The 12,308-nt window shown below is 47.3% G+C and overlaps 1 protein-coding gene across 1 annotated transcript; it reads left to right on the forward strand.

The window, feature by feature from the left end:
* Nucleotides 1–6,536: 6,536 nt before the first annotated feature.
* Nucleotides 6,537–9,897, forward strand: LOC120224141 (elongation factor 1-alpha, oocyte form-like). The gene is made up of 7 exons (XM_039222361.1): nucleotides 6,537–6,680; nucleotides 6,861–7,040; nucleotides 7,298–7,594; nucleotides 7,695–7,845; nucleotides 8,166–8,422; nucleotides 9,417–9,651; nucleotides 9,779–9,897. The coding sequence occupies exons 1-7, from the start codon at nucleotides 6,537–6,539 to the stop codon at nucleotides 9,895–9,897; spliced, it is 1,383 nt and encodes a 460-aa protein (XP_039078292.1).
* The last annotated feature ends 2,411 nt before the right edge of the window (nucleotides 9,898–12,308 follow it).

The following is a 12,308-nucleotide window of genomic DNA, read 5'->3' on the forward strand; positions in this document are numbered from 1 at the left end:
GAGCCCACAGTTCAGAGGACCAGTGGCTTCTGGAAAATGAGAGGCAGAAAATGAACTGAAATTTCTAGAATCAAAGGAAGTAGGGGTGCTCAAAGATATGGGGCATCTACAAACTGATTTTCCCTACATTACATGCTTCCCAATGAAAAAAGTTAGAATTGGAGATATGTACTTTCCCATAGCTGAATGAATGAATGAATGAATCGACAATTATAATGCTGACCTCTACTGACTTCCCAGATACTGGCTGTTTTCAAAAGGAACCCCCTTAACTACATCCTTAGCATCTTCTTACCCCGACTAACACCCGCCCCTCATCCAACTTCCTTCTCTCTCCCCTGGAAACACAGGAAGGGAGCCCCTCCTTTCCCCCAGTTCTTCCCGGACAGACAGACGCTTCTCTGAGCAGGCCCTGAGGCTGGAGGAGGGGCCATCTTGACAGTTTTAGTTACTGTCCTGTGCCCTGCCCAGCCTCTGGGCTGAAGTTCAAAATCCACTCACTGTTGGATTTAGACTCCTATCTGGCCTATGATCCAAAGTGAATAGAGATTGGGAGACTTAAAATCAACTGCAATCCTGGCAGAAAGAGACGTTACCTTTAGAACTAGATGTTACCAGAGGAGGAAAAGTAATCACGTAAATCTTACCAGGGGCTCCCATTGGTGAATGGATGCTTGCTCAGCAGAGGCACCTATAGTCAAATGAATCAGCAGGGACTCCTGAGGGTTTGTGCTCCCCCTTTCTGTGGACGAACCTCTATTTGCAAAAGCCTACCGAGAGTGGGTGGGAGTGCATCCCCTTAGCTGACCTGGGATTTCCTAGAAGTGTGGGTCATTTTTGCACGGTGCCTGGCACATAACTGTTTATGGACTCAGATTGAATCATACTTACCTGAGCCTCAGTTTCTGCATCTCAGATGAAGGGATTGTACTAGAATAACGCCTTAGGGTACTTCTAAAGAGGCAGCATGTTCTGGCTGGGGTAAGAATGGTGTCTTTAAAAAGGAATGCATCTTAGTTAAAATTTCATGCCCCCCACCCCCCCCACTCCCATCTACATACTAGTTGTATGGTTTGGACAATTTGTTTTACGTGTCTGAGGCACCCTTTAAAAGGAAGGTGAGGCAAAAATACTCATCCACAGCATCTGGGTGGGGGATCAATAACAACTGCTCAAGAAATTTTGTTATGCTGAGCGAAATAAGTCAGGCAGAGAAGGACAAATATCATATGTGTGCACGTATAGGCGGACTAGGAGGAACTTAACAGAGGACCAACCGGGAGAAGAAGGGGGGAAATGGGGGGAAGGGAGAGAGGCAAACCATGAGAGACTCTTGAATGCTGACAAAAACTGAGGACTGATGGATGTGGGGGGGAGGAGGGATGGGCATGGAGGAGGGCACTTGTGGGGATGAGCACTGGGTGTTATGTGGAAACTAATTTGACAATAAACTATTTGTAAAAAAAAAAAAAAAAAAAGAAATTTTTCTTTAATGGATGATGCTTCGATTGTTCACAGGAAAAGCTTTCCATTTCAATGGGGCTTGGCCAGAACTTCCCACACTCCCATTTTCCCCTGAAGTTATCAAGTTCTGGAACATAAAGGAAAGGACCTTCTTCTTTTGTCTCTGTTCCCAACCTGAGCCAGAGTTCTTTAAGCAGAAAGGTCACTAATTAAGAGTCGCTACAACATTAAGTCTTTTGTTTCCTCTGGGGCTTTGACTCCAGCTCCCCGGTGTGGAGGGGACCGAGCCCATCCATGTCTCCCCCTTAGGCTGTTGACTCAGTGGGAGAAGATATCAAAGTCTGTCTCTTATTTCAAGACAGCCACATAAAACATGTTCTATAAATATCTGCTGCAAAGAAATGACTCCTTCCTCCTTAGAATTTGATCTCCTATTTCTGCAGATCTGCAAACTAGATGTCTCTTTATTCAGGTGATCAGACCCTGGGAAAAAGTTTCCTTTATCTACTTGTTTGCACACTTGAAACTGGGCTGAACTATGTCAAAACACTTGTTTAGCTGGAAAAATTCCATTTTATAAATTAGCATACCAGGAACTTGGTCAGTAGAGGGAGAAAAAGGGTCTTCCACATATCTGCCTCAGCCTGACCCTTCATGGAAGACACTTAGAATCTAACCTAAACTTCCACCAAAGAGAATGGCTTTATACTCACCAGGTACATAGAAGATAGATCTAGATGTGGTAAATCCACTTTGTTCAAATTAGGTCTAATTTCACTGCTCACCAAAGACAAACTGCCAGTGGCTCTACTGATTTGTCGATATTAGGTGTCAAACTTTTATCTTTAAAGTTCCCCATTACTAACTCTAATTTGTTTCATTTGTCCCTTTTAAAATATACTGGTTCATTGGGGCGTCTGGGTGGCTCAGTTGGTAAAGTGTCCGACTTCGGCTCAGGTCATGATCTCATGGTTCGTGGGTTTGAGCTCCATGTCAGGCTCTGTGCCGACAGCTAGCTCGGAGCCTGGAGCCTGTCTTCGGATTCTGTGTCTCCCTCTCTCTCTGATCCTCCCCTGCTCATGCTGTCTCTCTCTCTCTCAGAAATAAGTAAAACATTTAAAAAAAAAACTTAAATATACTGATTCGGAGTGCCTGGGTGGATCGGTCAGTTAGGTGTCCAGCTTTTGATCTCCATTCAGGTTCTGTCTCATGGTTTGTGAGATCGAGCCCCACATCAGGTTCTGTGCTGACAGCACAGAGCCTGGCTGAGATTCTCTCTCTCTCCTTGCCCCTCCCCTGCTCTCACTCCCTCTCTCTTTCTCTCTCAAAATAAATAAACTTAAAAAAATATATATATATATATATATAAATATATATACACACACACACTGGGCCTATGTGCAGACTTAGTTTACATCTGCAATGGATTCTGTGTTTAGAAACTTGGACAAAGTAGGGGAATCTAAGAGTTCTACCTTTACTCACCAGCTATAGAGATGACCAAGGGGCTTTGATTAATAGTTATGCAGATAGATAAATTAATTGATAAATGTATTTGTTTCATATGCCAACACTGGAGACATCTTCCAGTCTTTTAGGAATTAATGAACCCACCCAGTGTGGCATTCCCTAAAGTCACCTCTCCTTGTGTTTATGCAATTGCCTGGCAAGCACCTCTTGACCATATAACCTCATTTATCTCAGCAACTCCTCACTGCATCGTGCTTGTCAATCTAAATGATTTTATTTCATCCTGTCTGAAGCCTGCATTATCGTCATTATAGATTCATTTCTAATCCTTAACTGTCCCATTCCAGAAACTCTGATGACTTTATGTTTATGAATTGTAAATACTATTTCCAATAAACTGATAATGAATTGCCATATCCCTCCAAATTTGTAAATAATGGGGATATTTCTCTAGCAACAGCCAATTACACGAGGCAGGAAAAGTCATCCTATCAGGAACACTTACCCTTCAGCTTATTTCAATGTCAGAAAACCTCTTAATTCTGATTATTCCTTCAGTCCTGAGGCAGCCAAGACCACAGAGATAGTATGTAAATGGCTCAAATGGAAGAAGTGTAACAATAATTCTTAATGAGGAGACAGTCTGGCTCAGAAGAGGCCTAGAAACCCAGAGACTGAGAGGTACCCTCCTGTTTCTTCATTAATGTATTCTATGACCTTGGGCAAATCGTTTTGTCTCTGTGGAAGTGCTTCACCTCTCAGTAATATGAGTCTAGCAACGCAAGGCAGGGAGAGGAAGGTAGGGGTAGTATGTCCCAGTTATTTATGACTTGCTGCGTGCCAGGCCCTGTGCAGGATGATCTCATTTTATCCTCTGTAGACTCAGGAGGTAAATATTTCCCACCACTTTACAGAGAAGGAAACTGAAGCTCAGAAAGACTAGTTCACATAGGGTATAAGCAAGCAGGGCAGCATTTAGACTCAGATCTGCCTCTGAAGTGAAATTGTCTTATATGCTTACTTTGCCTCTGGGCTACTTCAAAGAGGTTGACCTGAAATGTCATTACAGTTGCATGTTAAAACAGCATGGGCAGTGATCAGTTCAATTGTACCTGGTGGATGGGCTGCAGAATCAGGGAGGGGTCTAGAGTATGACTCCTTAGAGCCCACAGCACAGTCCTTTGGGAGCTCCTTCGAGGCTTGAGCCTGACTTTGGGACGAGGGAGAAAATATTGACCAATTTGTGTTCTCCATTTGGGTGCAAGTGCTTTCATGAGCACTCATGGTCTCCCTCCCTCTCTTTTGATCCCCTTTCCACTTACATCAAATGTACATCAAGTGCACTGCTTGGCTGGGGGCCCCCCACCTCTCTCCACGACTCCTATATTAGCCTCCTAAGGGCCGCCCCTTCCAGTCTCAGTCCCCAGAGCTTCTCACCATGTAATGAACGAGTAATTTTCCCCCTGAGGGCAATAAAGAGTAATCAAGAGATTTAAGCAGGGGGATTACATAATTAGATTTACAGTTTAGGAAAATTAAATGCTGAGGAGTTAATGCATAATGATCTTTCCCTCTTCATCCCTTTAGCCACTATTTTCTCTAATCCATTCCCTGCCCTCTGGGCAAATTGAGTATAGGACTGTGCTCTGCTGTTTCCTCTGCCCGGCAAGCCCCACCCTCCATCACCTGTGGACCCTGACATGCTCAGTGTCTAAGACCCGATAAAGCTTCTCTATGAAGCAGTCCTGACTTCCCCATATGCCTGGGGCTCTCCTGAATCAGCCCCACTGATATCGCTCCTAGTCCTGTATCCTTACATCAAAATGTTTCTTGTGGTCTCTCTCCCTTATCAGAGTGTGAACCCCTCAAGGACGGGCTGGCTCACTCATAGTTGCCTCTATAGCTCCTTGGGCAGAGTCGAGCAGTGGTTACTCCTAGATGTAAGTGGAATGGATAAATAGGCTCAATAGTTATGCTTTTCTCCTTCTAGAAAGTGACTGGGTGAGGAAAATATATTGATACTGGGGAACAAGGACTTGCTGAAGCTTTTAGACAGTATTTTATCACCTTAGATGTTAGATAATTCTACAAAACAGGGAAAGGGAGGATTTGGTTTCCTAAGGACCTTGCTTCTCTGACATTTTAGTTTCTAGGTTCTTTAGGAGTAAAGGTAGAAAATAATGACTTAAAAAATGAGCAAAGCAGACAGTTCTCAGGGATGTGGCCCTTAGTGGGACCAGGAGCCCTGGAACGGCAGACCTCTTAAAGGCCTCCTGTCCTCCTGGGCCCAAGCCGGAAAAGGAGTGAGCGTTTACTGTTATGTGACGGAGCTCTGCCGAGGACTTTCTAGGGGAAGGACCAGGACATACTTGGCCTCAGAGAAGGCTCCAGGCAGCCACAGTCAGTCTTCACGCAGGCCAAGCAGCAGTCTAAGTGATCCTAGATGGCTGACTTGAAGGAGACCCAGAAGCGACTGCCGGGTCTCCCCGGGCCTGAGAGCTTCTTAGAAGAGGGGTCTTTTTTTTTTTTATAATTTTTTTTTAATGTTTTATTTATTTCTAGGAGAGAGAGACAGCGTGAGCAGGGGTGGGTCAGAGAGAGAGGGAGTCACAGACTGAAACAGGCTCCCGGCTCCGAGCTGGCAGTCAGCACAGAGCCCGACGCGGGGCTCGAACCCACGAACCGCGAGATCATGACCTGAGCGAAAGTCGGACGCTTAACCAACTAAGCCACCCGGGCGCCCCAGAAGAGGGGTCTTGACTGCTTCCTAATTTGGGCGTCTTCATCCTACTGCACAGTGTTGGGTGCTGCACTCAGTAAATGCTGAATGGATGAAGAGCCACAACCATTCTGTACCTTAGTCTTAAGGGAACACCTGCACAAAGTGCTGTACTGTGCACATGTATTCTATATCTTATCCACGCCTTCCCTCCCCCCACTCCCCAAGCCCAGTAATCCTACTTAAAAAAAAGCATTAGTGGGCCTTACCCACCCTCTCTTCATCCAAAAATCCAATCAATCAACATGGGAGTCTTCCAAATTGGGACTGGGGTTAGGGAGTGTCATTTTCTAAACAGTTGCCTCTGGCTTCGGATTTGGTGGGAACCAGAAGGAGGGTCTAGGGCTAGGTTTATAAAAGCAAGAGGCGAGCCGTTGGCTACGGTCACAGCTGCTATGGCTCCTGCTGGTCTTTGGACCTAGTTTTCTTCTTTTCCCTTAGAGGTGAGTTCTTATAGGGGACAAGGGAACTATAGAGCATCAGGGTCTCTTACCACAAGTGAATCAGAAGAAGGGAGTGGGAGGAGGGGATTGGCTGAGCCCTGGCCTTTTGGGGAAGGCCAGCAGAGGAAGGATAAGCTAGGACTGCTTGGAAGTACCCACCAGGGCCCCGGGACCAGTCCCAGCCTGTGAGACTGGGCAGGTTAGTTTTATTTTGCAGTTTATGCCTGCCATGTCTTAGACTCTGGGCGAAGCACTGAAGTGGAAAGGGGTGTTGGACCCAAGCAGAGAATGGAGGGAAATGAACAAAGGAGGCAGGCCAGGAATACCTTGGCATCACCTGTTCCCAGTGTTTATCCAGCAGTGACTAGTGAAGCCAGACGATGGGCAAAGAGAAGATTCATGTCAACATTGTTGTCATTGGCCATGTGGACTCTGGCAAGTCCACCACTACTGGGCACCTCATCTACAAGTGTGGGGGCATCGATAAGAGAACCATCGAGAAGTTCGAGAAGGAGGCAGCTGAGGTAAGGCGCCCATTGTTTGTAGGAATGGCAGGAAGTGGGGGCTGTGCCCCTTGTGAGGGGGTCGAGCTTGCAGCCTGCAGAAAGCAGGGTGCACTCTGCAGGTCTAAGGTGCCCGGAAGTCGGCTGTAAAAAACCTGTTCGTTCACCATCCATACAACATCGTTCCCTCCCCTTCCCCAGATGGGCAAGGGCTCCTTCAAATATGCTTGGGTGCTGGACAAGCTGAAGGCGGAGAGAGAGCGTGGCATCACCATCGACATATCCCTGTGGAAGTTTGAGACTAGCAAATTCTACATCACCATCATCGATGCCCCAGGCCACAGAGACTTCATCAAGAACATGATAACTGGCACATCCCAGGTAAAGCAGTATGTCCTCAGGCGCCTCCTTGGGCACCTGGAAAGAGGAACTAAAAGCTCATTTGCGGGAGTAGATGAGTTTCAGTGGGAGGCAGGACCTGATAGTGCAGGAAAGTCCATGAATTCCTACGGGCCAATTTTGTAAGTTTCCAGGGCACACCCCTCAGCTTTACAAAGGAATCTGGGCCTGCCCGAAGGGCCAGCCGGCTTCCGGGCCTGTCCGAGGCTCCCTGCCCCAGCCCCTTGTCCCGCCTGCAGGCTGACTGCGCCGTGCTCATCGTGGCAGGCGGTGTGGGCGAGTTCGAAGCCGGGATCTCCAAGAATGGGCAGACCCGCGAGCATGCGCTGCTGGCCTACACGCTGGGCGTGAAGCAGCTCATCGTGGCTGTGAACAAGATGGACTCCACGGAGCCCGCCTACAGCGCCGCGCGCTTCCAGGAGATCACCAAGGAAGTGAGCGCCTACATCAAGAAGATCGGCTACAACCCAGCCGCCGTGGCCTTCGTGCCCATCTCGGGCTGGCACGGCGACAACATGCTGGAGCCCAGCAGCAACGTGAGTGCGGGGTCCGGGGTGGGGGGCAGGTGCGATTGGTCCTGGAGGGGGCGCACCGGGACCCATGCCCCAGACTCACGTGCGCTCTCTGTCCCCGCAGATGCCCTGGTTCAAGGGCTGGAAGATGGAGCGGAAGGAGGGAAACGCCACCGGGGTGACTCTGCTGGAAGCTCTGGACGCCCTCCTCCCTCCCACCCGCCCCGTCAACAAGCCCCTGAGACTCCCTCTGCAGGACGTGTACAAGATAGGAGGTGAAGGGGCTGGGTGGGGCGGAGGGGAGACCCTTCTCTGCAGTTAGGAAGTTAGGAATGAGCTCTGGTGTCTGACTGCCAGGGTTCAAATCCTGACTTGAACCCACAGCTTCTGAGCTAGGACAAAGTGCAAAAGCACCCAGCATTTCTGGCTATTGCGATAGGTGGTTTAAACAGCTCATGATCCATGCAGTGCTTCCTACTAGTTCCATAGGTGGCCCTTTGTCCTTGAATGCAGAACCAAGGGACCTCCCAAGCAGCCGTTTCTCAAGGCAGGGAGAGGTGTGTGGGACAGCTCTGATTTCCCTTCCCTTGGATAGGCATTGGCACTGTGCCTGTGGGCCGTGTGGAGACCGGCTTCCTGAAACCTGGGATGGTGGTCACCTTTGCCCCCACAAACCTCACCACAGAGGTCAAGTCTGTGGAGATGCATCATGAGGCCCTGGCTGAGGCCCTGCCCGGTGACAATGTGGGCTTCAACGTGAAGAATGTGTCTGTAAAGGACGTACGCCGTGGATATGTGGCTGGGGACAGCAGAAACGACCCCCCCATGGAGGCTGCCAGCTTTATTGCACAGGTGAGCACCCAGGAAGCCAAGAGCCTTAAGGGCAGTGGCATTGGTGGGAATTCTTACCTTACTGTTGGAGGCCGGCTCTGGCTGGGGTCCAGGGGTCCCTGAAGGATGTGCGGTGTCGGCGAGAGAGAGCCCCGAAATTCTGATCACCAGGCACGCGTCTCTGCTCTGACTGGGGCTCAACTTTATTATATCATTAAGTGTTCGGGGGACGGCACAGAAGTGGCATTTGCCTTAGACAATGATTTCTGATGACAAACTTTGATATGTAAGAATTTCCCAGAACATAGATTTGTAGGAGACTCCTGCATAACCTTTATCAATAGTGATTGAGGTAGGTGATGTAGATGCTTATCCTATGGGGGAGGAAGGTATCTTTAGCATACTAGACAATGTTTTAGCATAAAAAGGGTGAAGTTACTTTGTGAACAGCGGTCTATAGCTTGTTTAAGAAGAAGTATTAAGAAAAACGTATTTCAGGAAACACCTTTGCTCCCATAATCACAAAAGAAGCTCCTCAGTAGGTTCCTTCACAGGGTGCAATCAGCATTTTCAGGGCCAGAATAAGCCACTCCGAATACTGATCACAAATGCCTTGGGGGGCCGGTGCTCCAAGCAGAAACAATTGGGTGGGGGTGGATATCTGCCCTTAACTCTAAATTAGGCTCTTTATCTCAGGGCCAGGCTCAATTGTAACTCTTGTGTTCTTAGCCCCCTTTATTATGTAAGTCTTGGATCTGCAAGGCACAGAGGAAGAGCCTTTTGACAATCATCCACAGTGCTTTCATCTGAAATCTCTTGAAAAGGCAGGAATATGCTTTTCCTTATGAGCAATCTGTGTGGGAAGATAGGTCTGATCTGGAATATTGTGAGGCCAGTGCAGCTCCCAGCACCTTACGGATCAGCCCTGGTTTTTTCTAAGGCCCCAGGCTCATGAAGATGTGGTCCCAGATCACATGTGCCATGTTTCTTACAATTCTGTCCTGCTCTGTGCCAGGTGATTGTCTTAAATCACCCTGGGCAGATCCATGCTGGCTATACCCCAGTGCTGGACTGCCACACGGCTCACATCTCCTGCAAGTTTGCCGAACTGAAGGAGAAGACTGACCGGCGCTCAGGCAAGAAGCTCGAGGACAACCCCAAGGCCCTGAAGTCGGGTGATGCAGCCATTGTTCAGATGGTCCCCGGCAAGGCCATGTGCGTGGAGACCTTTTCGGAGTACCCACCTCTAGGTGAGCCAGGGATTGCTACAGAGTCTTGGGAAGAAAGCCTTTATCTCCTGTGGGCGAAGCACAGACTAAGGAGCGTGTCCTTACATATGGCTTTCCAGAAACCTGTCATTCTTCATCTCTCTTCCAGGCCGTTTTGCCGTGCGGGACATGAGACAAACAGTGGCCGTGGGAGTTATTAAGGCTGTGGATAAGAAGCCTACTGCTGGCAAGGTCACCAAGTCAGCAGTAAAGGCCAACAAGAAGTGAGGCATGCTGTTTCGTCAGTAATCTTCCACTAGAAAAGTTACTTAAAATTCTGTGTATTTACTAAATATGATTAATAAAACAGAAGTAGCTGTCCTGGTTCCTGATTTCTTCCAAGGAGGTAAACAAGAAAACTCAAGGTACACTAATGAACTAAAGTTTAAAGCCCATTGACTTCCCGGACATCTGAGAGGCTCAGTCAGGTTAAGCATTTGACTCTTAATTTCAGCTCACTGTTCATGAGATCCTAGCCCCATGTTGGGCTCTGCTGACGAGCACAGATTCTCAGCTGCTTGGGATTCTCTCTCCCTCTCCGCCCCTCCCCCACTCATGTTTTCTCTCTCTCTCTCTCTCTCTCTCTCACATTAAAAAAAGCCCATTGGCTTCAAAGCACTTATGCCCTGGGTTGTGAAGATGATTCAGGGTCCTGTCCCTCATTCTCAGGCAGGGCTCTATCCCAGCCTTTCTCATTTCCCTCAAACTTAATCACTTCTGGCCTGTTCTCCCTGTAGGGAAGTTGAATTGTTTTGGGATATGAAACACACACTCACGATGGCATAACACAGGGTTTCAGTAGTGCCAATGGGTCACTCCAACATTGGTATGTGGTTCCTGGTACTAGGTGCTTTATTACCCAAAACCATGATAGAACAGGAAACATCAAGAGTACTCAGCTAAGAATGGAGTGGGAACCCTCAAGCAGCTCACTTGGAAGCTTGGGCTCAAACTGCTGCCCAACAGGCAGTTAAGGTCAGATTAATATTCATATGCCTAGAAGGCAAGGAATGAAGGGATATAGTTCTGTGGTCTTTGCTTCCTAACTGAAATTAATGAACGCAACAGGATAACACCTCATGGACCTTAATAAATTATGCGTTCTTTCAACATTTGCTGGGAGTCAGCTCCCCAAGGTCTGCCAGTGGTGGGTTCTATGTCCATTTATCAAATACTGGCACTTCCCATCTGTGAGATGCTGCTCTCACCCCAAGGACTTGACCTAGTTAAGCAAATGTCAAGTGGTGAATGGTAGAGGTGGAGAATACCATGAAAGACACACAGTAAAGGCTCTATTCCAACAATCCAAGCAAGGCAGTGACTTGTACCGGGCTGGTAGTTGTGGGGCTAGGTGGTAAGTTCTGAAAGTATTTTGTAAAGTATTTACAAGTTGATGCATTTCTAAAAATTGCATGTCAGGGACACAGAAGGGAAGTCAGCTGGCATTTAGTTTTCTGGCCTGAGAGATTAGAATGGTAGAGCTTCTGTGAGAGCTAGAAGTGGATTGCCAGCTAAGATGCTGGTGTGGAGAGGTGGAAGAGACTAAAATACTAAGGCTAAGTGGACTTCAGCTCAGGTCATGATCTCACAGTTCATGGGTTGGAGCCCTGCATCAGTCTTCTGCTGGTAGCTCAGAGCCTGGAGCCTGCTTGGGATTCTGTGTCTCCTTCTCTCTCTGCTCCCCTACTTGTGCTCTGTCTCGGTCTCTCTCTCAAGCATTTAAAATTTTTAAAAATACTCAGGGGGGTAGTCCTCCAAACAAGGAAGTACAATTTCTTGCCCATAAGCTTCTACTGGGAGGTGCCAGGATAGGCATGTGGACCCTGCCTGCTAGAAGGAAATAATCAACTGTGTGATTGCAACCCATTCTTTATCAGAAAAACCATTAGTCTTAAAAACATGGGGAGCGCTCTTAAAATGTGTCAGGGCCTGGGAGGACTGTAGAGTCCTTTTTTTAAACAGTTTTAATTCCAGTAAACATACAATGTTATTTCAAGTGTACAATATCATGATTCAACAATTCTATACATCACTCAGTGGTACTCAGTACTCATTAAGGGTACTCTTAATCCCCTTCACCTGTTTCACCCATCTATCCACCCACCTCCCCTCTGGTAGCCATTGGTTTGTTTTCTATAGTTTACAGTCTGTTTCTTGGTTTTTCTCTTTTCTTGGTTCTTTTGTTGCTTAAATGTCATATATGTGTGAAATCATATGGTGTTTACCTTCTCTGAATAACTTTCTTCACTTAGCATTAAACTCTAGATCCATCCATATAAGTGGCAAGATTTCATCAAAATTTTTTTAATGTTTATTTTTGAGAGAGAGACAGAATGAAAGTAGGGGAAGGGCAGAGAGAGGGAGACACAGAATCCAAAGTAGGCCCCAGTGTCTGAGCTGTTAGCACAGAGCCAGATGTGGGGCTTGAACCCACGAACTGTGAGATCATAACCTGAGCTGAAGTCAGATGCTTCACCAACTGAGCCACCCAGGTGCCCCAAGATTTCATTTTTTTTTTATGGGTAATATACTGTTGCATATATATTCCACATCTTCTTTATCCATTTATCAATGAATACTTGGGCTGCTTTCATAATTTGGCTATTGTGAATGATGCTACTATAAACATAGGGGTGCAT

The sequence above is a fragment of the Hyaena hyaena genome, unplaced genomic scaffold, assembly GCF_003009895.1.
Source record: "Hyaena hyaena isolate Hyena2069 unplaced genomic scaffold, ASM300989v1 scaffold_1111, whole genome shotgun sequence".
NCBI lineage: Eukaryota > Metazoa > Chordata > Mammalia > Carnivora > Hyaenidae > Hyaena > Hyaena hyaena.